The 24,554-nt window shown below is 43.7% G+C and overlaps 1 protein-coding gene across 1 annotated transcript in view; it reads left to right on the top strand.

The window, feature by feature from the left end:
* LOC142564104 (uncharacterized) overlaps positions 1-13,815 on the top strand; it is a 61,322-nt gene extending 47,507 nt beyond the window's left edge. The window contains exons 7-9 of the mRNA XM_075674958.1: positions 3,488-3,555; positions 7,528-7,626; positions 13,498-13,815. Coding sequence (XP_075531073.1) covers positions 3,488-3,555; positions 7,528-7,626; positions 13,498-13,703 — 373 coding nt within the window. The 3' untranslated portion in view covers positions 13,704-13,815. The remainder of the gene's footprint in view (positions 1-3,487; positions 3,556-7,527; positions 7,627-13,497) is intronic.
* Positions 13,816-24,554: the final 10,739 nt, after the last annotated feature.

Here is a 24,554-nt window from a genome sequence, read left to right as displayed (position 1 = left end):
AGCTGTCCTCACAATTAAACAGAATAAAAAATCATCCACATAACGAAAGGCTTTTTAAATTTTTGTATTGGCCAGCCGTGACATGATCTTCCTGTCTAGGTAAGCCAAAAATAGATCACTCAACAAAGGAGCAATACAAGATCCTACACATACCCCGCTTTTTTTAAGGAAATCATTCCGATTGCATTAGGTGAATGCTGAGGAAAAGTTAAATATAAGCGCTGGTTATGTAGGCGCGGCATCACCTGATCTGTTCTTGCCACCTTCAATCCGGCATTGAACCCTGTAAAACACAATGAAACATAGACCAGCAAGCGAGCCTGTAGTACACCGAAGCTGTTAAGGGAACTACCCCGCTGTTTACGTGCAGTGGCGTGCTCGCCATCAGGGGCGCTATAACGTAAAACTATTCCAAACTTTTCTATTCCAATTCTGCTATCAGCGCTCCACTATTGGTCAAAAACTTTTTTCGACCACCCCCACTTCATCTGACTGTCACGCGACGTCACGAAAACCGCGATACCTCCACATCTTATATGACGTGTACACACTGATTATGCATGATTTGAGAGAAAAAAGAAAAACAGTTACTTCTGATTCGACGCTTTTTCGCCATTAGCCTCCGGCTATTGGTCAAAAGTTTTCGGGCTGCACCCACTTCACCTGCCTGTCACGCGACGTCACAAAACCGCAAAAACTCACCCCGTGAAAGTGACGTGTACGCATTAAAGATGCATTAATATGCCGAACAAAACTGAATTTTCTTCTGAATAGCCGCAGGCTGCCCCGTTCCCAAAGGAATAAAAGATGGCTGCCGCCGATCGCTGAGACGCTGGCTACTCGCACCTGCCGGAGAGCATGGGTGTATTCGCGTATAATAAATCTTCTTAAGCTTCCGTTGCATGCCGCCGCGATTTTCGACCAGCCACCGCAAGCTAAGTAAGGGAAAGCCGACCAATCGCAGACAGCGGCACCACCCTCTTCATCCGGTTATCGATTTTCAGAGCACTGGCTCTGCCCCATCGAATCCCTCTCCACTTGAGCGTTCTCCTCGCCTCTTGTCAGCCAATTATATACGACAAGCCGCTTAGTGTAGGCAATGTTATTCGTTTTTAAAACAAACAAAAGTGACCTCCTATGAACGAGGAGGGCGTTTTATTGGTGTGTTCAGACAACCCTGCGGGTGACCGCCCGTTTCTTGCGTCGGTGGTTACGCAAATTTCACGTCAGGAGATTGGAATAGAAACATATTGGAATAGTTTTACTTTATACGGCCCCAGATGTCAACTAATGGCAAGTAACGCAACCTGCGTCGGAGAAACGAATTTTAACTTCCAAACGTAATCATGATTGACAATAAAATAAATCTTGCTTGCATATGTTTAACTCCAATACGTAAATTCTTTGCGTGGTTATTTTATTGAGTAATTTGTAATTTCTGTCTCTCCGGTAGCGTTTCACCGGCTCCGCGTTTTAGGTCAGTTGAGAGTTCGTTTCTCTGCGCCCCGGGAACCTGAGGGCTCGTCAGTGTCACGTCAGCCAGGAAACACCAGGGTAGTACGCCAAGGAAGTGCCCTGAGCCCTATTTTATTTACTTTATCATCGTACACACACTTTAGAGAAATAAAAAATACTTAAGCCTTTCCCTCACTTGGACAAAACGTGTTTATGAGGAAGCTTTCGCTCGAGTGCTCCTATCTAAATACATGTAAAAGGAGAATTCGTTTTTCTCAGCAACCACTGCACCAAATTTGACTAGGTTTGTTGCACTTAAAAGACAAACCTAGAATCTAGTGACTGTTGGTTTCGCATTTTTGAGTTAGGTCGTCAATTTTTTATTAAAAATTGGCAAAAACCGAACATTTTCAAAAAACGAAACTATCAAGTTTACAACTCTGTAACTCAACCACTAAAAATGATAATACAATTCTGTGAATTGCATCTAATAGTACATCTAAAGCGGACAAAATTGATATGTTACACATGAATATAAAAAAAATTAATCATAGGAAAATACAACTTTTGCAAAACCGTTGTAACCAACGTAACAAATTCACGTAAGATGTAAAATGACATATTGAATTTGTCCGCTTTGAATGATCTAATAGATGCCGTTTACAGAACCGCGATATCAGTTCTTGATGCAGAGCCATGAATTTGTAAACTTCGTGCTTCTATTTTTTTCAAACGGTCAAATATTTGAAAATCATTTTAAGAAAATTCAAGCCCTAAATCAAAATTCGGCTTCCAACAGTCACTAGAATTTAACTTTCTCTTTCAAATGCAACAAATTTCATCAAAATCGGTACAGGGGTTATCTCATAAAAACATTTTTGCGTTTTACATGTATTTGAATAGGCCGCGTCGGAGTTGGGCCCGAGCTAAAGCTTCCTCTTAAAGTATTGCCCTACCCAGATGACGTTATCGTAATAGTGAGAAATGATTGAAGCTTTAGTTATTCATTGAAATGTTTAATGAATACGTGTAACTGTCTGGCGCAAAATCGACATAACAGCACCACTTCGACTTTCTGATAGAAGACTTTTCCACAAAACTCTAAATAGCCCAAAAGGCAAAGGTACTAATACTTGTTTTTAAGCCGGGAAGGGTGTCACCGCAGATGTTAGAAACTCTCATAAAATAATGATAAAAAATATGTGCACTGCTCGAAGTAATTGTGCCTGAAGCAAACTGCATCAGAAATTATTATTGGATGTTGCTGAAATGAGTGCCACATAAATAAATAAACCAAAGAGTTCTACTTCTGTTAGGAACCATAAGAATGAAGAAATAATTACGCAAAAGAAGTTGCAGCCGTATTTAGGTGAATAAATATATAAAGGTGAGTGTTAGGTATGTGAAAAATTTGAAGTCAGAACGCCCTGGAGGCTTCAGTGTTCCCAGTTTTGCATATGGAGTGTATCTGTTTTTCACGTCTGTTTCCACCATATTCGATAAGCCGATCCCCAACGCAGTGCCGTCTAAAAATGTGACAAAGGTGATGAAGGTGTCGGAGAATAACGCCAGTGGGTACTATGATGATGAGGATAAAGATTACTGTGATGATTATGATGGAGATTGTGATGATATTGAAGAGAATTGTGATGATTGTGAACCCGACGGTGACAATGATGATGATGATATGTGACGGCAAAAAGTTGGAAGGTGATTTAACATCGAGTGGCGGTCGTTCAGTTATTGTCGCTTCAACGCGGCTCTCACAATAATTTCTATGGTCCATACACCCCACTCGAACCATTAACCCGCCCAGAAAGACAATGTCTTTCACCTACTCCTTACAAGAGGACTGATGGTCTTTCAAGCGTTTGTCTAATAAAACACAAATTGGAAGAACTTAAGGCAAGGGCAGCCTATATTTGTTCACTAAGGTCCGCTACACCGTTGAATACAAAACGAAACCACCATAAACCTTTCTTGCGAACTTTGTGGAGCCACCTCATGAAGAAGTTCCTACGCCTATTTTCAGCAAATACAACCTCAAGTTTAAAGCTCGCGTCGGTGTTGGCACCGATCTCCTCGACGTTGCACCGAATGGTAAGAACTAAATTTAACGTGTGACTTTAACGAATCTTTACTTCAGTGTATGGACTTTCAAGTGAGTAGGTTGATTCGGTGTTAAAAAAATAATTGCAGAAAACTTGTGTTCTCACTAATTTAGTGCGTTACACAAGGACCCTAGTTGGTTCGTCTAGTCTCATCAGCAAACTAAATGACGCTTCTTGTTTATATTGACTTGAAGTGAGGAATATGTTCTTTGTTAAGCGCGATCAAATTTATCTTAGTTGAATACACGCTTCTAGAAAATATCAAAGGCTGCCAGACTGTTGGGGCCCCTTGAAATCGCTGATGATCCGACAAATACCTTCACAAAACTTTGAGTACTACAAAGTCCACATGTCGAGCTAAAAAAAGAATTTTGGTTAGTTCTGCATGGGGCAAAGTTCGAAGAGCGTCGGTTATTTACGGGCATTGCAAACCATTTCGTTGAACATCTGTTGAGACAACTACAAACGTTATTGAGAAATATTTTGTGAAAATGGGAAAGGTTGCTTCAAGGGTGCATGCTAGGTTAAATGAATGTACATAAATTGCAGCCTTTGTAAAAAAAAAACTTCCTTCGGCTAGTGCTCAAAAGCGTTACGCAGCTGCTGTCTGGTGTTTCTCAGCGTCCCGCGAGAACGCTGCGTTTCACTGGGCTCATATTTGGCGAAGTAGAAAGAATGTTATGTTGCGAAATTTTAGCGTTGAAGGCTTCATTATGGACCATGATGAAGTTTACTCAGTCGTGGTGTTCAACACACTTTCATGCGCCATACATGAGGCGCCCACGGTGTCGTCCACATGCTGAACAGGCGACCTTCTCCATGTTTTGTGGAAATCGGAGCAGGCTATGGGCAACGTGCACGCAAAGTTTTACGTGTACGGGTTAATTATAGACTTTGCAGATAATTACTTATATGCACGAGCACTTAGTAGCGATATAACTGATTCTAGAACAGTGTCGGACTTAGCTAGCTCTGCTGGCAGAAGTATGACAGCCACTGAGATCAAATTTTGCGAAAGGTTGAGAACAGTATGGCTAACGTGCATGCGAACTTGAAAGCCTGTCCATACCCGCCCAGAGTAAAGTGAGCATTCTGCAAAAACACTATTTATGCAAGCACTGAAGGACATCCGGGCCACGTTCCAAACGGTTGTCAGACCTGGCCAAATTTTCAAAATGTTTGCTATAATTACCAGTTAATGAGTTCCTAATGCAATCGCTCAAAAGAAACAGCTTCGCCGAAGGGTGCGGTGTAATTCAAACAGATCGTTCAAGGCTGTTATATTGTTCTCGCCCAATTTTTAGTGCGGCGGAGGAAATCGTTTATAAGAGTAAAACAAAATATTTAATTTTCAGAATAACAATGTTTTTTAATTTCCTGTTGCATTTACCTCAATTCAACTTATTGAACTAATTAGTCAATCAGCCATACATTACTTTCACTGGAAATTAATACGCATAAACAAATTTTCACGGATTAGCTTTTAAACTAGTTGCGTTCCTGCACATATCGCAAAACACGAATATAAGCCTCTCATTTCACAATGCACATTCATTTGGAAAGTATTTTGAAACTATAACCAGTTTTTAGATTAGTACAGTTAAAATTGTAAAAATGCACTGTTCTTCTACTTAATTTTTAACGAAAACTCGTTATTCCGCATTGAAGCTCCAAAGTTAGTAGAGCGCCAATGTATTTTCTCGAAACAAGTGAGTCCTCAGAGTTAGTTCCAAATGGATATGACTTTAAAAGGCACGGGCTCCAAGCAGTATTCGGCGTGCAGTAGTTAGTTTACAAGCTAATTTGCAAGAAATTATTTATTTAAATATTCACTTTTATTGATTGTAGATATGTTGTCTGCGTGTCCAGCTCAAGAAGTAGAATTCTGCTACATGTCACGGGCGATTTTTAAATATTAGCAATAACATGAAAAGCCAAGTATAAAGAACTGCCTGTATTGCATTGCATAGGCTGGCAATAATCCCACAACTTCATTTACCTAAAGGATTCAACAGCATCAATCGCTTGTTTAGGTATTGAGCTATATAGCACACAAGAATTGCTTTTATACTAAAGTGCTTAGTACGACTAGAAGCACTTCAAAACTTTGTATGGTGGTTCCCAGGCTTTCTTTTTGAGAAACCTAGATTACTCTCGAAGTTTACACTTTGAAAAAATGTGGTTACTGCAAGGGGAAGCAAGCACGCAAATTTTGCGATGGGTCTGGTAATCACAGATTGAATGAAAATTAATAAACTTTCGTTACCTGCTCGCTTCAAGGCGCTACATAAGATGCTAACAAGATTTCCCGCTTCGCTGACAGGGCCAAGAACGACAAATTTCATATTTAAAGGAAGCAAGGTAACCCTATGGCCGATAGGTACGGGAGGCTTTGTGTTTATTTTACGCAGCCTAAATATAGCTTTTGTGCAAAATACTTGTTCAGCGTTGCGTAGTATCGCACTCAAGCTTTCCACAATGCTGCGCGTAGTCAAAGAAGAATTTTAATTCATTGGAAACAGGGGCATCTTAAGTGTAGTGTGTGACAAAACTTCAACTTCTTGGCCTAATTAAAAACATTGCAAATAATTACTGAATCCTGATTTCACGCCTATTTTCGTGCGTTACACGACCTTTTTATTAGTTTCCCCGGATTCCTCAGCGAATTGAGCAAGACACCATCCTTATACATTGTACAAATTAGGGACGCGGTGTAGACAACGCTCCCGCGAAATTCATAGCGGGGGGTAATAAATTATTTGCAAAAGTTACTTATTCACGGGTAACGTAGTGCGTAGTTACGGCTCAAAATTTAGTCCGCTGTTCTTGCCCAACTACGAATGCCAACGAGTCGAACTTCGTGAAAAGTTCCACCATAGAAATCAATACGCGAGCCAAAACGCCTGTGCATGAAATACAGAATGCCCAATAGAATACGTTTCTCAATTGTTCGAAAACATAACATTGCCATATTACGCTGTGTTTCCCAACCTCGCCAGGGGACTCAACGCAACGCAGAACCTCATTTTGTAGCAATCGGGGCCTCAAATGGTGGCAACGAATGCCGAAGTATTTAACGCAGCAAAGAGGGGGGGGGGGTGTCGTCATGCGCGAACTCTTGCATAACTGAGTGGCGGGAAGAGACAGGGACGAGGAGGGCACGCTGTGGCTCTCCAACTGGTTTCCTCGTTCGTCGCTGGATGCCGGGGAAAGGCGTGTGCTCTTGGGCGAGCGGGGACGAACCAGAGGGACGAGGACGAGAGGTTGTCACTCGCTCGTTGTTTCGCTTACGTTTACAATCACCGCAGATCGTTTCTAAAGAATATTTATCTGGAACGAAGTAATGAGATTGATGACAGCGTTATAGGCTAGGATTAGTTTTTCTTTCTTTTTTTACTGAATTGCTTATGCAGCGCCCGTTCTTTTGGCTGTTTCGCGGTCGTCGTGAAAGTTATCATTTCGTTAAATTATATAGTACACGGCTTCCTTGACTACATTCTTACTCGTAGTGTTTTCCTGGCAATGAATAAGGAAGTATACTTTGTTATTCCCTTCTCCCTCGAGTTGTCGCAGTCACTACAGGAACGCCGGTGAGTATCTGAAGATGGAGTTCGGAAAACGTTACACATCTTTATATGGTGCCAGTACTGACTACACCACTGCCTGCAATCAAGCTATATCATTTCGTCGGACCCTATATCTAGGGTCAGTTCAACAAGGCTAGCACCTACTACAGTAGTTGTACTACGCTTGGCATAGCTCACCGAGATGTCACGCAAGCCCTTCCATCGCTTCGAGATAGCGATATCCTCAGAGAAAAAAAAATCACAAATAACTAGGTTATAGGCAGAGACACTTGTGGACAACCGCAAGAAAACAGGATTACCCCTTCTTGTTTACGTATTATTGAATTTTAGGCATTTTTAGGCGTGGAAGATTCAAGGCCTTCGCAATCTTGCAGGTACTGACAGACTTCCCCCGACCGTGCAATCAAGGTACACAATTATTTTCGTCACGAACAGTTGCATTATATTGCGTGACGACAGAACGGCATTCTCTGGTAAGCTGCTCTGTTGTTAAGTATATGCCAAACATTGCATCAGTTGCAGATTTTAAAATGGGCTTTCTGACAGGGGGCTCGAGTTTCATTCATCTTTACTATAAATTCTAAAGTTCAAAAGTTTCGAGACTGTTGCGATTTATGTCTCCTGAACTAAGCTATCTCTATGCAGCGATAACCTGACTATTAGATCTCATAATGACTAACAGCCGTACTTTCATAAACTATTTGCTTTAAAGTGGCCTGCCTTTGAAGTTCTTCCTTATCTAGCTACACAGTTTACTGTATTCTTGCTCGCTTGAAGTTGTAACTGAGAATTACGCAGTTTTGCGTATGTATTTTCAATGTTTTCTTCTTTGTGAAATAGCAGTTTCGATTTCAAGTAAAAAATCTTTTAATCAGTTGAAAGAGCAAGCTTTTACTGTTTGTTCACGTGAAATAGCCTGCCGTGTTCCAGAAATTATTTTAGCTTCTGTTTACCTTGACATGGGATGGACAATTATGTTGTAACTACCTTCGAATCGAAAGAATACCAGCTCATGTATGATTGTACAGCTGTAGAAGCCCATGCGGCATTGGCAACGTACCTTTGCCAACTTGCCAGAAGTTTTGTAAAAGTGTAATGAGTGCAGGCTTCATGGTGTTTCGTTATGTCGCTTAGGTGACACTAGTGAAATGCGAGAAAGTTTTAAAAGGGCACAAAACAAGAAATTTTCAGAAGGGCATAGAGACATAAGATCATAAAAAATACGCGAAATCTTGTGCCACTAGACTTAATGGAACCTTCATGCGAACGTTTGTACCCTAACCTTTAAGGGGTTTTGCTACCAATATTTGCGCTATTTTAGCATAGCCACAACTTAGCAACGTCTCGGGAGATTCTTCTTGGTTCAAGCGATGAAATAGGGTGTGACGAGGCTTAAAAGGGTATTAGCTGACTGTGCTTTTGTAATGGTTTAACAGCATATTGTCATTAAAAGCACAGGGAGCAACAACCTGTGCCAAGCCTCAGAGCCTTAGCTGTTCTTTTGCTTTTTTTGTAACAAAAGAAACCACAATAACTTTCAAACTTGCTTTTATAAAAAAAGTTATGCTTCATCAATTATTTTTATTTCGTGACAGCAAAATTGTACGATAGGTCTGTACAACAGCAAACCTGCTAGAAATAACTGTCATTTAGTGTGTGGCCTTCTTGCAGCTGATCGACTAGTTTTTCCGATCGTTCTTTGCATATCCGTTTGCCTTGGTCGGCAATGCCTGCTTTAAAGAAACGTGCGCCGGTGGGGAGTAAAGGAGGCTGGTTGTACCTTCACGCATCATTTTGCGTGCTACCCGCGTGTTCTTTAAATACAGCTTGGTAAAACTCTAAAGCCACAAATTCAGAAATCTGCCCCGAGCCTTGAGAGCAAGGGCGAGTGAGAGGGAAATGATATTTCAGACATTAGGTAAACCTATGAAGACTTTCGTAAGTGTCCTAAATCCCAAACATTGTAATTATTGAAGAAGCTTGCATAAAGATGGGTCCAGTGCCGCGGCAGTATCCCAAATTGTGCAGTGTTCTGTGCCTAGAAAGATATGATATCTTCTTAAGGTTTTGTCCTGCTCATGCTGCAAAGCTGTTTATTTCTTGGGTTTTTCTTTTGAAAATTGATTCTATGCTTCAACTAAATTGGCACTAGACAATCAGAACATTTCCTAAAAGACACCTCTTGAAAAAGAAGTTACTTATAATCAACTATAAAGCAACAATGATCAGAAGCGGCTGCGAGATTCCTAGCTACATATTCCCTTAATCGAGCTTAAACCTATTAAACCCTGTCGTGAACTAAGTATCAAACAATTCTCCATCATGCATTTCGATTTATTAAAATTAAGGGGATATGCAAATGTTCGCGCCCTTGCGGTGTTTGAGGCATCATGAAGCGCTTTCTGGAAACTATCTCACATGCCGATCGTAGGCAAGCAGTCTTTAAGGAACATAAAAATTAACGTGGTTAAAAAAGATCGCTGTTCTATGTTCGCGAGCCTAAACCTTTTCAATATAAATGCTGCTTAATATACCGGTATTGTGCACAAGACTTTCTAGATTGTTGCAAATGTGAGACCTTCCATTAATTTTTGTTTGTTTTACGCGCCAAGAGACTACAATACTGTTATGAAGCACGACGTAGTGAGGGACACATGACTATTCTGCCACTTTAAGATTCTTTACTGCGCACATAATTCTAAAAAACAGACTTTGCATTTTGTTACGTCGAAATGCGGTCACCACGACCTGGAGCGAACCTTCGACCTTTTGCCAAGTACCGCAACGCCATAGCTACTGGGCCACCACTTTAGGTGCGACGTTACAGAAGCGTTTGCAACAAGATGAATTAACCTTGATTCCTCTAAGTTTTTGCACTGTCATTAAATTTCGCTTGTCTTATGGGCTCTCTATGCACCAGATTATTTTATGCATCGAGCTGGTTTTGTAGGCAATTTACCTGTAGGACCAGTATTATTGAAGAAGCCAATAGAAGCTTTGGAGCCATTTTTAAGTCTTCCCAAAGCTAACATATATATTTTTTCTTTGTATGTTCACGCAATATTATATACGTTTCTAATGTTATTGATTTGTACTCAGTGCTGCATGTCCACTTGCCGCAAAGACACTGTCAGAATATGCTGTATCAATATCCAGCACTTACTCGCACCCTAAAACAACTAACATTGGTGTACTACAAGGATATATATCAGTACCTCTCTTGTTTTTAATATAAATTAATGACCGCCCACAGTTCCTAACGTCCTCTGACCGTATCCTTTACGCTGACGACACTACCTTCTTCTCCTCAGAGAAAAGTCTTCATTCCTTGATGGGTAAGCTTAACCAAGGCGCGGCTAATATTGTAACATGGTGCCGATTAAACAGAGTACACATTTATACTGACAAATCTAACTTCGTCATCTTCTCAGCTAACAAAAGCATATCTCAGTGTATCCATCGCTAACCTCTTCTTCCAATGCACTTTATCCTAGTGATAGTTTGCTGTTTCTTGGCGTCACATTAGACAAACACCTTAAATTTGACGAGCATGTTTTATCCTTAACAAAGAAGGCAGCATATGGAATGAGAATATTAATTATAGTACGCAATTTCTTTATTGTGAAGACACTCCTCTCCCTCTACTACGCTGTTATTCACAAGCATATTATTTATTGCATATTATCATGGGGAAACACGTATCCCACACATTTATCCCCACTACAGCATACCCAAAATCAGGCAATTCGCAACATTACACGCAGCAGCTACACATCGGAAGCATCTCCACTGCTCAGTTCTAACGGCATTTTATCGTTATAGAAACTAAATAAATAATCACTTGGATTACTTGTTTATAAATCTGTTAACGGAAAGCTCCCATTTTCTATAATTACTAACAGCCAGTATCCATATTCCACGTCTACCCGTTTCGCTACTACCAACAACTATTGGCTACCAAAACCTAGAACTAATTATGGTAAATATACTAATAATTTTTCAGCCACACTAATTTGGAACTCATTACCATGTCACATTATGATGCTCTCTCATTTTTACACATTCAAATCAAATATTCACAAATTTTTGCACTCAGTGTAACCATTTCATCTTTATCATCCTATTAATAGGTGCTTTGTATCGTTAAATAATTTACAGCGTTAGCTAGTAACTAACTTATTATGGTGTCTTGTGTGTTTGCATATAGCTGCTTTGTATTTACATATCCTACTCATTTCTAATGGGAGGTCCCCGGTACAGTCTGTTGACTATGAGTCGTCCCTCTGTATGTATGTATAATCCCCATTTGCAACATCATTATTATGAGAAGAGGCTCATGCACCTGCTACAAAATCAAATGTAATGACAAATTGTTATGGCCACTACTCACTAGCTTTCAATACGCTATCAACAAAAGGTGCGCGCCTGTCTGCAGAATGAGACCGGCGTATTTCAAATCGCACTCCGAAATTTGGTAAAACACTGTTATCTGAAACCAAGGGAAAACAAAAAAATGACCTGAGTGAATTAACACGACAGATGCTGGTGAAAGTCTTTCCTATAGTGTAGCATATGACCACGTGGTCATCTTTGCAGAATTTTATTGCAGTAAACGCATGTGCACTTCGCGTGGCTCACACATGGTAGCGCGTGCATCATAGTCAAAATGAAATCTGAGGGCGTACGTATGTCGTAAGACTCATGCGGAATATGCGTCCGCTTAGAGCTGCATAAGTGAATGGACAATACAGTTCCAAAATCCAATATTTCGAGAACACGCCGTTGTAAATTAGGATTTTATTCTCATTTATTTAAGCAAGAAAAGACTGGATGACATTTTCGGAGAACTTCATCGGTGTGGCAATTAACGTTCTAGGTTCCTGAGCAGTTTCAGCACTTCTATTATATCAAACTGAAGTATCCCAACCGATCAGGAATCTACAGCGCTCTTACCACGTGGCTCAAATTTTTCCGGGATGATTAGATGTCAGCCTTTCTTCAGATATCAAATTCAGACTGATGGCTGTGATTTTCGAGGGATTAAAATTTTCACCTTTGGTGCCCACTCAGTCACGCAGCTTCGACCGAGCGTACGCCCAGCAAGAGAGCGCGCTAAGCGTCCCACGCTCCTAAAACCTGACATTGCGGGCATAGTTTAACAAAGGGCTCGTGTTCAAACACCTTTCCAGCTACAAAATAGTAAAAGTAACTAATATATACAGGATTCCTACATAATCACTGTGCGAAACTATAGGGTAATGTAAAAATTGCAGCTTAACTACTAGAAAATGCAAAAGCAGCGGGAGTGATATTAGTCCTTGCTGTACGAAGTTATCAGCGACCAGTAATTCAATGTAAACGTACCCTGCTCATTGAAACCACTGATAACCGCAAGGTGATACGGCGGTCTGTGTGCAAGTATACCCTTAAACCTTCCAGAAGAGAGGCCACACAAGTGGCACGACACTTTGAGTGATGATCGACGCGGGCCCGTAGAAACGTTTGCTTTAACCCGGTGCCTCCAGCCTAGCGTTGTCCGTGGCGATGCGCATTCAATGCAACATTGGGCCAGTCAGTTCAACAGATTGCCACAGGTGCCTGAATATGAGTAGTGAGCTTTCTAATGGAAAATCGAAGCAAGCCCTACTAAAAGCTGTTTGCTCTTGTCGCGGGGCTGTTTGTTAGGCACAGCTGTTGACGTGTGAAGTTTTAACACTGGTTGACCTTACTAAGCGCTTCCGTTCCGGTAAAAGAGCAAAATGGAAGTCGTCAGTGGTTGCTTTGTTATCCAAGTTGGTGCTTGCGCACTTAATGAAGTGGTCTCTTCTCGGGCCCGCAGGCGAGGCGTGGAAGGCTTTCTGAGAACCACGAGGCAGTGGTGCCGCTGCAGTTTGCCACTATTTAACAGCTTCTCAACATAACATTCTTTAGAGCTTCGTGGCCCTTCAGCATACAAATGGGCAAAAGCGAGCCTTCTGAAACTAAAACTAACTGCGCGCAATGTTTCATTTCTTTGCTATGGCAATCAAAATTGCTTGACACACTTCGATAAAATCGTTTCAAACCATGCAAGCGATCACAGGCGTTGACTGGGTTTCTCTAAATTATTGGAAAACAGGTGCTCGCGCTCTGAAAAAAAAAAGAATTTGCTTCGCAGATATCCATACGTCACCAGTACAAAAATTTTCCAGGTACATCTATACTAGAGAGCGCTTAAGCAATGCTTCGTCAAGTTTTTGTGCACATTAGAAATGTTTGTTTACTGCGACAGAATAACGCATTCATGCAACATTTGTGTATTGTTGACAATACAGTATGATCTTATTTATTTTGTTTCTTTTCAGCGAGAGCTATTTTCTTCCTGTGGCAATTAGAAAATGCATTCGAGCCCTCATATTACGACTGTTTAGCAGTTTACGACTACATATCCAAGCGGCCTGGCTTTGATTCCCGCACAAATTGCAAAGGTTGCTGTGATAGTATGCCTCAAATAATGCACCGTGTCCGCCCTGACTGTGGCTTAGACATGAGCAACATCAATGTACCATGACAAAATAACTTTTCTGATATATGGGGATGCTTCAAGCCACAATTTGTGCGGTTTTCATGGACACAAGATAAAAGCCGACTGCAGTGAATAAATTTCTTTCTACATATTCTCATTCAAGCGCACTAACAATCATCGCTTTAAGGAAGATAAGTACTTAGCAAAAAAGTTCTCGCTCTTCCGTAATCGAGAGTAGATGTAAGCGTGAAATGGAAACCGGCAAAGCAGATTGAATGGAGATACTAGCCAGAATCTTAAAACGTGTGTAGTGCATGTTCGCAACGGCACACTCCACCACACCACACCGCACCACACCATACTGTGTACGGGTCCATATGGACGCAATAGTTTCCTGTCACACAAAGAACCTCATTGCAAGTTTTGTCTCAGTGAAACAGCCATTCGCGGCACGCTGAACGCGCCGCTGGACTCACGAATCACTCGCGTTGAAAAGAGCACTCAGCGCCGAAAGATGACAGTCAAGCGCCTGTGCCCTGTGTCTGCCTTTTGAGCGTAGGTATTGGGAATGGCAAATAAAGCTTCAGCATACTAGAAGTTACAGCTTGAGTGATATTGTGAGCCAATATTGGGAACAACTTGGACGCAACATTATTTTATAACTTGTTTGGGCAGTAACTAGCGTATGTAATGCGGTTCTGTACAAAGGGTTGGAGGCCAGAAATCGCATTTTCTTTATGGTGAATTCCACTGGTCGATCTAGAGCGGGGATAAACAAGAGACAAACAAAATCTGCCACAGATGGACCAGCGAAAAAAAAATTTGCTGAACTTTTGTAAACTTAGTTACTACGAACGAAAGGTCTGTATATTGGTTTTCCAAAGAGAATGCACACAGTATTTCATTAAAGCTAGGCCGCGCATGCTGCCGAACGGGTTGTCCGCGAATTCGCGTTGAAACCTGGCCGTCACAGTAGAGCTTGCCGCCAGCCGAATGGTGTGGTTCCTCAAACGTTCGTTGTGGGTGCCATTACTTCCATGCACGGCTTCGTGTCCTTGTTGTTTGTGTAGCTGAAAGACGGCGGCTGTTGCAATAGCTCCGATCTTGGCACACTTCCACTTTTGGTAAGCTTCTCTGTAACGTGCTAATCGGGCCTCCCCTTTCTCCGGTGTTTCAACAGGAAACTTTGCCTTCGCTTGAGATTTTGCAGTCTGCCGTCTTGCTATATCTGCTGGATGACTGGAATGAGCTTGTCGCTTGCTCTCAAGCGCACGCACAGACAGCCCAGCCGGCGCGCCATCCATGGCGAGGCTGAGCGACCAAGCACCGGCGAAGCAACCGTACACTCTCGCCTAGTCAGGTGGTACCGCAGCAGCGAGGCTCCGAGCGAGCGTAGCTTTTACACCTCTCCGCAGCGGATCACGTGGCATGACATCACATCAGCCACACTTGCGCTCCGGAGACTCAAACCTTTTGCAACCCTAGGAGATGTGCCCAAGTAGAACTTTCGCTCTAATAAACATGCTCCGGCAGGGAGCGCAGAGGAAGTTGGGCGCCCGCCATATCCGCCCCCCCTATCGCGATTAGATCATTTAACCTTAAATCTAATTTCGTACAGCTGCTGTATTCCGAGGAACTAGAGCTGATGTCAGAATCGCTGAAGGCAAGAAAACTACTGCCGCATGGTTGAACGACGCCAATTCTAGAATGTAAACAACTGCGCAGGCTTACCAAACAACGCCTCAAAAAGAGTCGAGAACTTCCAGGGCAACCGAACAAACCGGCAGTGACGCAAACGTGCCGCCACAGTTCCAATCAAATCTGTGTCTGCTCGGCAGATCAACGAGGAGCGCTCCGTCGAAGAGCCGGTTGATGCCAATCGACCATTCGGAAAACCCAAACGTGTTCCATATCGACCAGTGGAATTCGCCGTAAGTTTTGATTGGTTGCCCGGATGATCTCTTTTTGTTCTCGCAACTTGTCCGGTTGTTCTCGTTTGAGCGCCCGTACAAGGGCTCTGACTTTGGGTCAAGGTCAGCTGAAGGTCGCCGACAGTGGGTGCTAAAAGCACATCATGATTAATATTTTGCTGCAGCTCTGTTCTAAAGACGTTGCCTGTTTTCTTTTTTCTTGCAGGATTGTTTGTTCGTTAGTTTTTTGCTAAATTCTTGTAAAGGTTTCGCTCGGGCATATGATCCTTATCGCAATTTATTCCCATTTAGAAGCTCTAATTACAACTGAGAGAAGATCAGGATCTATGGTGAACGCAAGTGGCGCCGCCAGAAATTTTGTACGGGGGGGGGGGGGCGGGGGGCTCACGTTGCCGCTCGGCCTCCTCGTTATGAGTTTCTCGAGGGATCAAATACATTGCCATTGCTACAGATCCTTCTAACAAATTCTTGAGCTATGAAGACAAGTAAAATATGCATTTTGTCATGAAAGAATGTGCTCGCATGTCCCAAAAATTGTACCCGAAATAACTGATATCAATGCATCCATGTTTTTTTGTCTATCTAATAGCTAAAGAAAATATCACACGACCTTTAGAACTATATCATTTCGATACCAGCAAAGAAGGACATGTCGCGGATATGAAAAAAAAAGGCCATGAAATGAACAAATTGAGGATAAGTATTTTAATGAAACTTTGTGATTGAAGAAGCTTGTGTACATTTTCTGCAAATGTAGTGGCCAGGGAAAATCTCAATGACACTTTCCTTCGTTTCAATGCATTGCGAGGAGCAGCTGTCACCGGTCGTGTATTGAATTGCACCGAAATTATAGTGGCAGCATAAAGCACGTATAAAAAGCAGGAGTTCTGCAAAATATACAAGGGCGGGTCAAATGAAAGTGAGCCGATGCCAATACATGCGAAACGGCTTACTTTATTTAAAGGTAATCTCCATCACCATTTAACATTTGTTCGACTGACTAACGAGTCGCGTGATTCCCGTTTCATAAAACTCCTTGGGTCGCTGCGTCAAAATGTCTATAAGTGACTCTTTCACGTCATCGTTCCACACGAATCTGGTTCCCTTGCGCTGTTTCTTCAATTGCCATAAAGTGTGGAAGTCGCAAGGTGACATGTCTGGGCTGTATGAAGGATGTTGCGGCGTTTCCCACTTGAGCTTTGCCAGTTTTGTGTTAACCAATCAGCGACGTGGGGTCGGAGATTGTCGTGGAGCAAGATTACCCCATTCGCCACTTTTGCACGTCGTTTGTTCTTGATTTGGACATGCAGACGATCCGGTGTTTCACAATATTGGAAACGATTGATAGCCTCTCCAGCTTTACCAAATTCTATCAGTAACTGCCCCTGGCGATTGAAAAAAAAAGTTAGCAATACGTTTCCGGCGGAAATGGTGGCTTATTTGTTGTCTTCGGTGTGGTGAATTCGAATGTTTATACTGCAAGCTTTTCTGTCGTGAGGGGGGGGGGGGATTCAGGCTCATAGCAGTGGCACCATGATTTGTCATCCGTTGCAATTAACGGCAAGAAATCGTCACCCTCATGGTGATACCAGATCTCGATGAGTCAAAGCAGCACTGAACCTCTGTCTTCTGGCGGTGTTACAAAAGCTTGGGCATCCATTGCACAAACAAGATCCGATAACCGAGATGTTCATAAATTATGGTGTGAACCGAACCGTGGCTGATGTTCAGAAGCTCTGACAGTTCATCTATGCTTATCCTGTGTTTTTGTTTAATCAGCTCATCAACATTTGCGATTCTGTTGGGGGGGATCGTATGGCGGCTTTGGCCCGGTCTTCGGTCAAATTTGCCTCTTCCCCGTCCTTCTTTGAACTGTTTGCTCCAAGGCTCCACAGTGGCCAATAAAATTCTGTGTTCCACGTATACATGGCAGCTATACCGAGATCAGTTTCTTTTTGGGAAATACCTTAAGCTGTCAAAAACCTCACGGCACCACGCTGTCCAACTTCTGGAGTGTCCATTATGTGACGCACCCATGTTCAACCCAGTGTATGAGAGCATTAAAGAACGTTTATCCTCACACCTGCGTGTCACTTTTGGAAATGAGAGATGCCTGTGTGCTACGTGCATGCCTCGCAGATAATGAACTGAACCATTATTGCGCGGGATGGGTTGGCTCACTTTCATTTCACTAGCCCTCGTACATTAAAAATGGGAAGATACAATGAAATACACAAATGCGAAGATACAGCTTGACAAATGGCAAAAAGCGTCACTGGAAACGTAAATTCACTGCACGTATACGAAAACCCGCGCAACAAGATATATAAATATACGTATGTCTCCAATAAATCAACGTAGCTATGAAAAAGTCACTGTATACAATGCGTCTCAAACAAGCCAAATAAACCTGATGCGCAATCACAACTTCACAGATCATAGAATCCTAAGGTCCTGCTCCTCCTCCCTCCACTCCCCCTGACGTATCGCGTGCGATGGAAGGCGGCGCACTTCTTCGCCGCTTTTCTCTTTTTCGTACACAAGACTACCAACATGGTCGGCTCACCCATACCAACCCCCCCCCTACGCTTTCACAGGCACGTACAGCATGCCGCGCGCGGTCACATTATCGCCCTTGGACTTTATACGGAACATGGCGGCGACGGCAAGTATGCGCCTGGAGTGTCCATATCATAAAATCCGCAATAGTATAATAAGAGTATCCGGCAAATGAAGAAACCCGTGGCCCATTACTTTCTGCAAAATAAAGAAGTAACAAAAATGAACTTTCACCGCGCGGCAACTCGCTACGCCGCAAGAATGAATTTTCTCTTTTGTGCGGCGGGGGCACCGAAATGACAAAACCCGTAGAAAAGCATGTTGGCCACAATCGAATGCCTACTTTGGACACCTAATGGGTCTACCCAAGGAATATCGAAGAAAACGTGAGACGCTTGGTCCACAAAGAACCATGCGCATACTGCTGCGTATCATACGCCGGCGAGACAAGACTTTCCGGAGAGGTTGCGCTCAAGCGAGCGCGTTGCAATCTTTCGAGTCTCCACAGTGGTGGCGCCATACGACCATTGTTTTTTTTTATCGTCTGCTAGACGGAAAGCGACTCTTCCAGGCAAAAATCCACTCGTGCAGCGAAAAACGAACGTCCACTGAAGTGCGTCGCGCAGTGGTCGGGGCAACACGAGAAAAACGCATGAGAGCTCTGGCTGCCTCGGGCAGCCCGCGGGTAACGAGAACAAGAAAATTGAAGATGCCCAATGTGTGGTCGCTAGTAAAAGTCAAAGCAAAAAATATGAATGAGAACGTAGTTATCTTTGCTGGCTCTAGTGTCTTGACATGGATGCGTCGGCGATGGTGAAAAAAATCTTGATATTGTTTTCTGTGACATGATGGCACAACGCTTCGCCCCATCGGACCTCGCTGCGCGCCTTGTCAACTTGCGTGACAGTATGTTGATTTGGCTTGCGTCGTTGCATGGTCCGTTGTACGACTTTGTAAATGTGAATGCACCTTTGGCGTCCAGTGTTTATAGGGACATCAAACCCCCGAATTTCGGAATTGAAAATCTAAAGTACGACTTTGCAAATGTCAACGCACCTTTCGCAACAGAAGTTTATGTGATCTTTATAGACGTCAGACTCTGGAGCTTTGCGTAGCGCCACCTACCGGTGTGAAGAGGCAGTAATTGAGTATTGCGAAACCCGACTTCCTTCCTAAGTTGCCTATGTGGCTAGCAGCTGCGAAACAACGATTTAACTAGATTTTGGTCCACATTGCGAGCGTTTCGCGCATATAACACCCAGACAAAGAGCTATGAAGTTCTCCGCTAGTGGGACGCGCCGCCGAACTGCCATAAAGCGCTTGCTGGCTCATTCGTCACACTGATGGCGGAAACGCCGGCAACCTCGATAACTCCGCGCGCTACGAAGAAGTGCCGCAATCGACGCTACTGTTGTGTTGTAATTTCCCATGAACGTGAATGACTGAATAACAACGTTCAGGTTTACCGATTTCCATCGCGATCGTACGAAGGGGAAAGGCGAGAGCGCTGGATACGGGCCATTCAACGTGTTGGGTATTTGAAGTACTTGTACTCCTCACAACACAGCGTCTCGCATGAGAAAGTGTGATAATGTTCTCCTGGAATTGTGCTGCGTAGCCCTGACGGAGGACAGTGGCAACCAAGCGAAAACGCAAGAATCTACAGCCGCCCCTTCGTTGCCAAGAGAAAAAGACAACGTTGCGAACCATCCTGCTTATGTGCGATTGATACTTCCACGTGTTAACAGACGTCCGCGTCCGCTTGACTCAACAAGTGGAACGGAGAGATTTGACAGATCAGTTTAACCAGACAATTTGTTTCGTTTGTGAATTCAAAATCCTGTTCTAGAGCATCGTTGTATCACGAGCTCATTTCTAGTTTCGGTATTTTACGTGTCCTGCGCCGATACAAGAAGCACGTTTCGCACTGTGCTGAGCCTTCTCTCAAATGTGAGCAATAAAGTTGCTGATGGAGCACTGGTTGAGTAATTGCGACGTAACGCGCATTTGTAAAATAAATGTCGCGTCTATTTACATCTATGTGTACGCGTGTGTTGCTTGAAGCGTCTGCGAAAAGTTGAAAGGTACTGAGCGATGCTGTACCCCCTGCGAGGCAGAAAGATGCGACGCGCAGGCACTGTTGGAAGCTTAATTTCTTTATGTTCACACACTGTTTGCTGCCTTGGCAAATGTTTTCAGTTCGTTGCCCTAAAAAGGCTATGGAAGGATTTATTCTCTGTAAATAACTGCGAGAAAAACATTACGATAAAATGCAAAAAAATATTGGAGATACTTTGCGCTTGGTGTGTCGTCTTCTCTCACGTCCGTGTCGTTTTTGTCGCGGAATATCATTTAAGTAATGGATTACCAACTTGCCCGAAATGCTGCTCTCATTAAGGAGATACTTAAGCTTTGTGCTCAGCACATTTTCAATACAAACCAATTTGAAATGATTAGATTTTTGTGCTATATCTATAAACAAACCTGATGCTCTCTGTACTTGCCTGTTGCAACACGCCGAAAAAACACCTGAGACTTCTTTTATATTGTACAAGTACTTCGCCCTGCTGAGCTTCCTCCCTTCCCGAAGCGCGGATGAGCGGAAGAAGCTTTTCAGGTCCTTGATTTTTACCCCGCAGGGGCGTCTGCATCAGCAGGCGTTTGGTGTGTTGCGACACCACGTACCCGAGCACGCGAGGGTTGGACCCTCCCGCGTGTAGCCGTGCGCGGCTTAGCCGTGTCCGCGGAAAGGGGGATCCTGGGGGATGAGCCGATGCCGGGTGCTTGGACCGTTGAGTCCCCCGGTGGAAGTAACACGCCTCTTCGGCCTCTGATTCACGTAGACGGAACCTCCAGGCTGACCCACATAGAGGAAATCGGCAGTCGCCTTTTCCTGTCGCCCTCTTCAATCTTTTTCTTTCCCATCTTCTTTCTTTTACTGTCCTATCATGTCTTCCCTTCCGTCACTTCCTAATTTCCTAGGGCGGCTAGGGTTAACCTTGTCTATGTGCCCTCCCTTGGGTATAATATATTAGGTTATAGTGGCAATGTATGTTTGGCGCCTGCAGCCTTACTCGTTAAGCTCTGCAGAGTCCCCATGTTGCGCTCCGTGGTGGGTGGCTGCCATTGCTGCCGAAAACAAACCGAAATACTATAGGAACACCCGCATTTCCCCGCCTGCTTGATCGTCACCGTCAGAAGAGGGGAGGCACCGAAGACCTAAGTACATGTTTCAGCCGCACAAAAGAGACCTACCCGAAATGCCACGTTGTACACAGCGAGAACGCTGCAAAACAGGTGATACTCGTTTCACCATTCATAGTTTGAAAATATATGACCGAAGCCTTAGAGTCAGGTTATAAAGTGACGAAAATGGCAAGCGCCGACCTTCTTCTTGAGATCCCTCAGAAAAATCAGTACGATAAGCTAGGCAGTCTGATGACATTTGGTAACATACCAGTTTCTGTTACACCCACCGATCAATGAATAGCTCACGCGAAGTCGTGTCAGAGGCAGACCTTCAGGATTTGACAGAAGCGGAACTCCTGGAAGGATGGAAAGATCAAAATGTGACCTATGTAAAACGTGTTATTCTTAGACGTGACAAGTAAATTCCGACCAAACACCTTGTCCTAACATTTGCGTCTAGCATTCTGCCGGAAACCATTGAAACGGCATACATTAGGCTAACTGTGCGACCACATATTCCAAACCCTAGACGATGTTTCCAATGACAAAGGTTCGGCCATGGCTCGCAGAGCTGCCATGGTCAAATAACTTGTGCAAAGAGTGGAGTTCCGGGCCACCCCTCCGTCAACTGCAGTCAACTCCATCACTGCGTAAACTGCAGTGGTGACCATCCAGCCTACTCACGCTCCTGTCCGAACTGGAAGAAAGAAAAAGAAATATTCACCCTCAAAGTCAAAGAAAACATTTCGTTTAAGGAAGCGCGTAAGAGGTGCTCACCTTTCTACAGCACACCTTATGCTGATGCGGCGCGTCGGGGGGCAGCGTCGCAACGGCCATTGCCAAGTGCCCAGCCCGCGTGCAGCGAGCAGGGACCTTTGGCTCCTGCGCGCAGGGTTGAAGTAGGTAAGCCTACTTCATCCAACAAGCAAACAGGCCAGGCTACCCTTGGGTTGCCGGCCCCACAAGAGTTATCTGCGGCAACCTGCGCTACACGCAGCGATCCCGCAAGACCGATAGCGGCCCCGAAAGTAGGCATAGCCAAGACTGCCTCAACCTCCCCAGGCTCTTCCAGCGCTGGCAACAGCCGGCGCAGCTCAATCCCAGGGGGAGCCCCATCGACCTCCGGGCTGGTGGGCGCAGGGGTTTTGCCTACCGAGGCGAGACTCTCTCTGAAAACTTCTCGCTCGCTAGAGCGCGTGTCCGGCGCCTCACAAGAGGCAATGGGCAGTACACCTATCCTCACGGCGCACCAATCCCCTATGGGGCGGCCAGGCTACCTCGAATGCTCCAAAAAGGGCAAAGCCCCCGTTACAGGGCCTGGAAAGAGCCCTGTAATCTAATCTCTCTTATCACGACTTCTGTGTCTGCACACACAGCACTAACTTCCTTTCAATAAGGATACACAAATTATTCAATGGAACGTCAGAGGTCTTCTTAGAAACCTTGATGATGTGGAAGAACTCATCCATGAACACAATCCAAAAGTACTGCGTGTAAAGGCAACACAACTAAAATCACAAAACGCAAGCTTTCCCCGACAGTATGTTACGTTTAGCAAAGATTGCGATGATGCTGTCGCATCACCGGGCGGTGTTGCCATTGTTATTCAGAAAAGCATTGCGTGTCAGCGTCTACATCTACAAACGCCCCTTGAAGCAGTGGCGGTTCGAGTTGTTCTCCTAAACAAACTGATTGCCATTTGCTCGCTTTACATACCCCCACATTACAAATTAAACAGACATGAATTTCAGTCCTTTTAGATTAATTGCCAGAACCATATGTTGTTCTTGGTGATTTCAATGCGCACAGCTGCCTCTGGGGCGATTCTCGTATAGAAGCGCGAGGTCGTCTTGTTGAACAGGTTCTTTTCTCTTCTGGTGCGTGCCTTCTGAATAAGAAGAAACCCACATATTACTGTCTTGCAAACAGAACCTTTTCTTCAATTGACCTCAGCATAGTTTCCCCGTCTATACTGCCTGAACTCGAATGGAAAGTTACGAACAATCCTTACGGGAGTGACCGCTTCCCCATACTGCTAAGATCACCCAAAGAAAACGAATGTCCTCCACAGGCTCCTAGGCGGAAGGTTGATACAGCCGACTGGGAGAAATTCCGAACTCTTACTAGTATCTCATGGAATGACATGTCTTCTTTAGGAATTGATGCTGCTGTGCAGTATTTTACAGCCTTCATTATATATGCCGCATCTAAATGCATATGGGAAGTAAATTGCTTGACATACAAACGACGTGTCCCGTGGTGGAATGAGGAATGCAGAATCGCTCGTAGGAAACAGAACAAAACGTGGGGTCGCTACGTGCTTCTCCCACTGCAGAGAATCTTATCAACTTTTAGAAAGTAAAGTCCCAAGGCAGGAGAACTCGCCGACAGCCCAGAAGAGAAAGTTGGCGGAAGTTGTTATCCACTATCAACTCGTTTATTGATGAAGCCAAAGTCTGGAACAGGGTAAATAAGATAAGAGGGCGACAAAGATGTTCACTCCCTTTAGCAAATTGACAGTGGGATACACTGCAAGACCAGGCAGACTTACTTGGGGATAACATTGAGAGCGTGTCAAGTTCAACCAATCATTCGCAATCATTTCTCAGATATAAACAAATAGAAGAATGTAAGCCACTCACAACAAAGTGTCGACAGAATGAGCCGTACAACTATCCTTTTAGTATTGCCGAGTTGAGAGCTGCCTTGAGCTCATGCAAGAGCTCTCTACCGGGATCTGACAGAATCATGTATGAAATAATCAAAAACCTACACAATGACACGCAAGTTATACTACTCGCACTTTTTAACACTATTGAGGCTGTAGGATACCTTCCAACCGCATGGAAAGAAGCTATTGTGGTCCCTGTTTTGAAACAAGGCAAAGACCCTTCCTCAGTGGCAAGTTACCACCCGATAGCCCTCACAAGTCGCCTTTGTAAGGTATTTGAAAAAAAAATGATTATTCGGCGACTCATCCATTTCTTTGAAATGAGCAAAATGCTTGATCCCTATCAGTGCGGCTTCCGAGAAAGGCGCTCCGCAACCGATTATCTTGTACGTAATGAAGGAAACATCCGTGACGCATTTGTACACAAATAGTTTTTCGTATCGATATTCCTCGATATCGAGAAGGCGTAGGATACAACATGGCGCTACGGAATCTTGAGAGATTTGTCAGAAATGGGCATTCATGGTAATATGCTAAACCTAATAA

This window comes from Dermacentor variabilis, chromosome 11 (assembly GCF_050947875.1).
Source record: "Dermacentor variabilis isolate Ectoservices chromosome 11, ASM5094787v1, whole genome shotgun sequence".
In the NCBI taxonomy this organism is placed as follows: Eukaryota; Metazoa; Arthropoda; class Arachnida; order Ixodida; family Ixodidae; genus Dermacentor; species Dermacentor variabilis.
The sequence above is the reverse complement of the archived record's forward strand: the minus strand, read 5'-3'. Positions and strand labels throughout refer to the sequence as shown.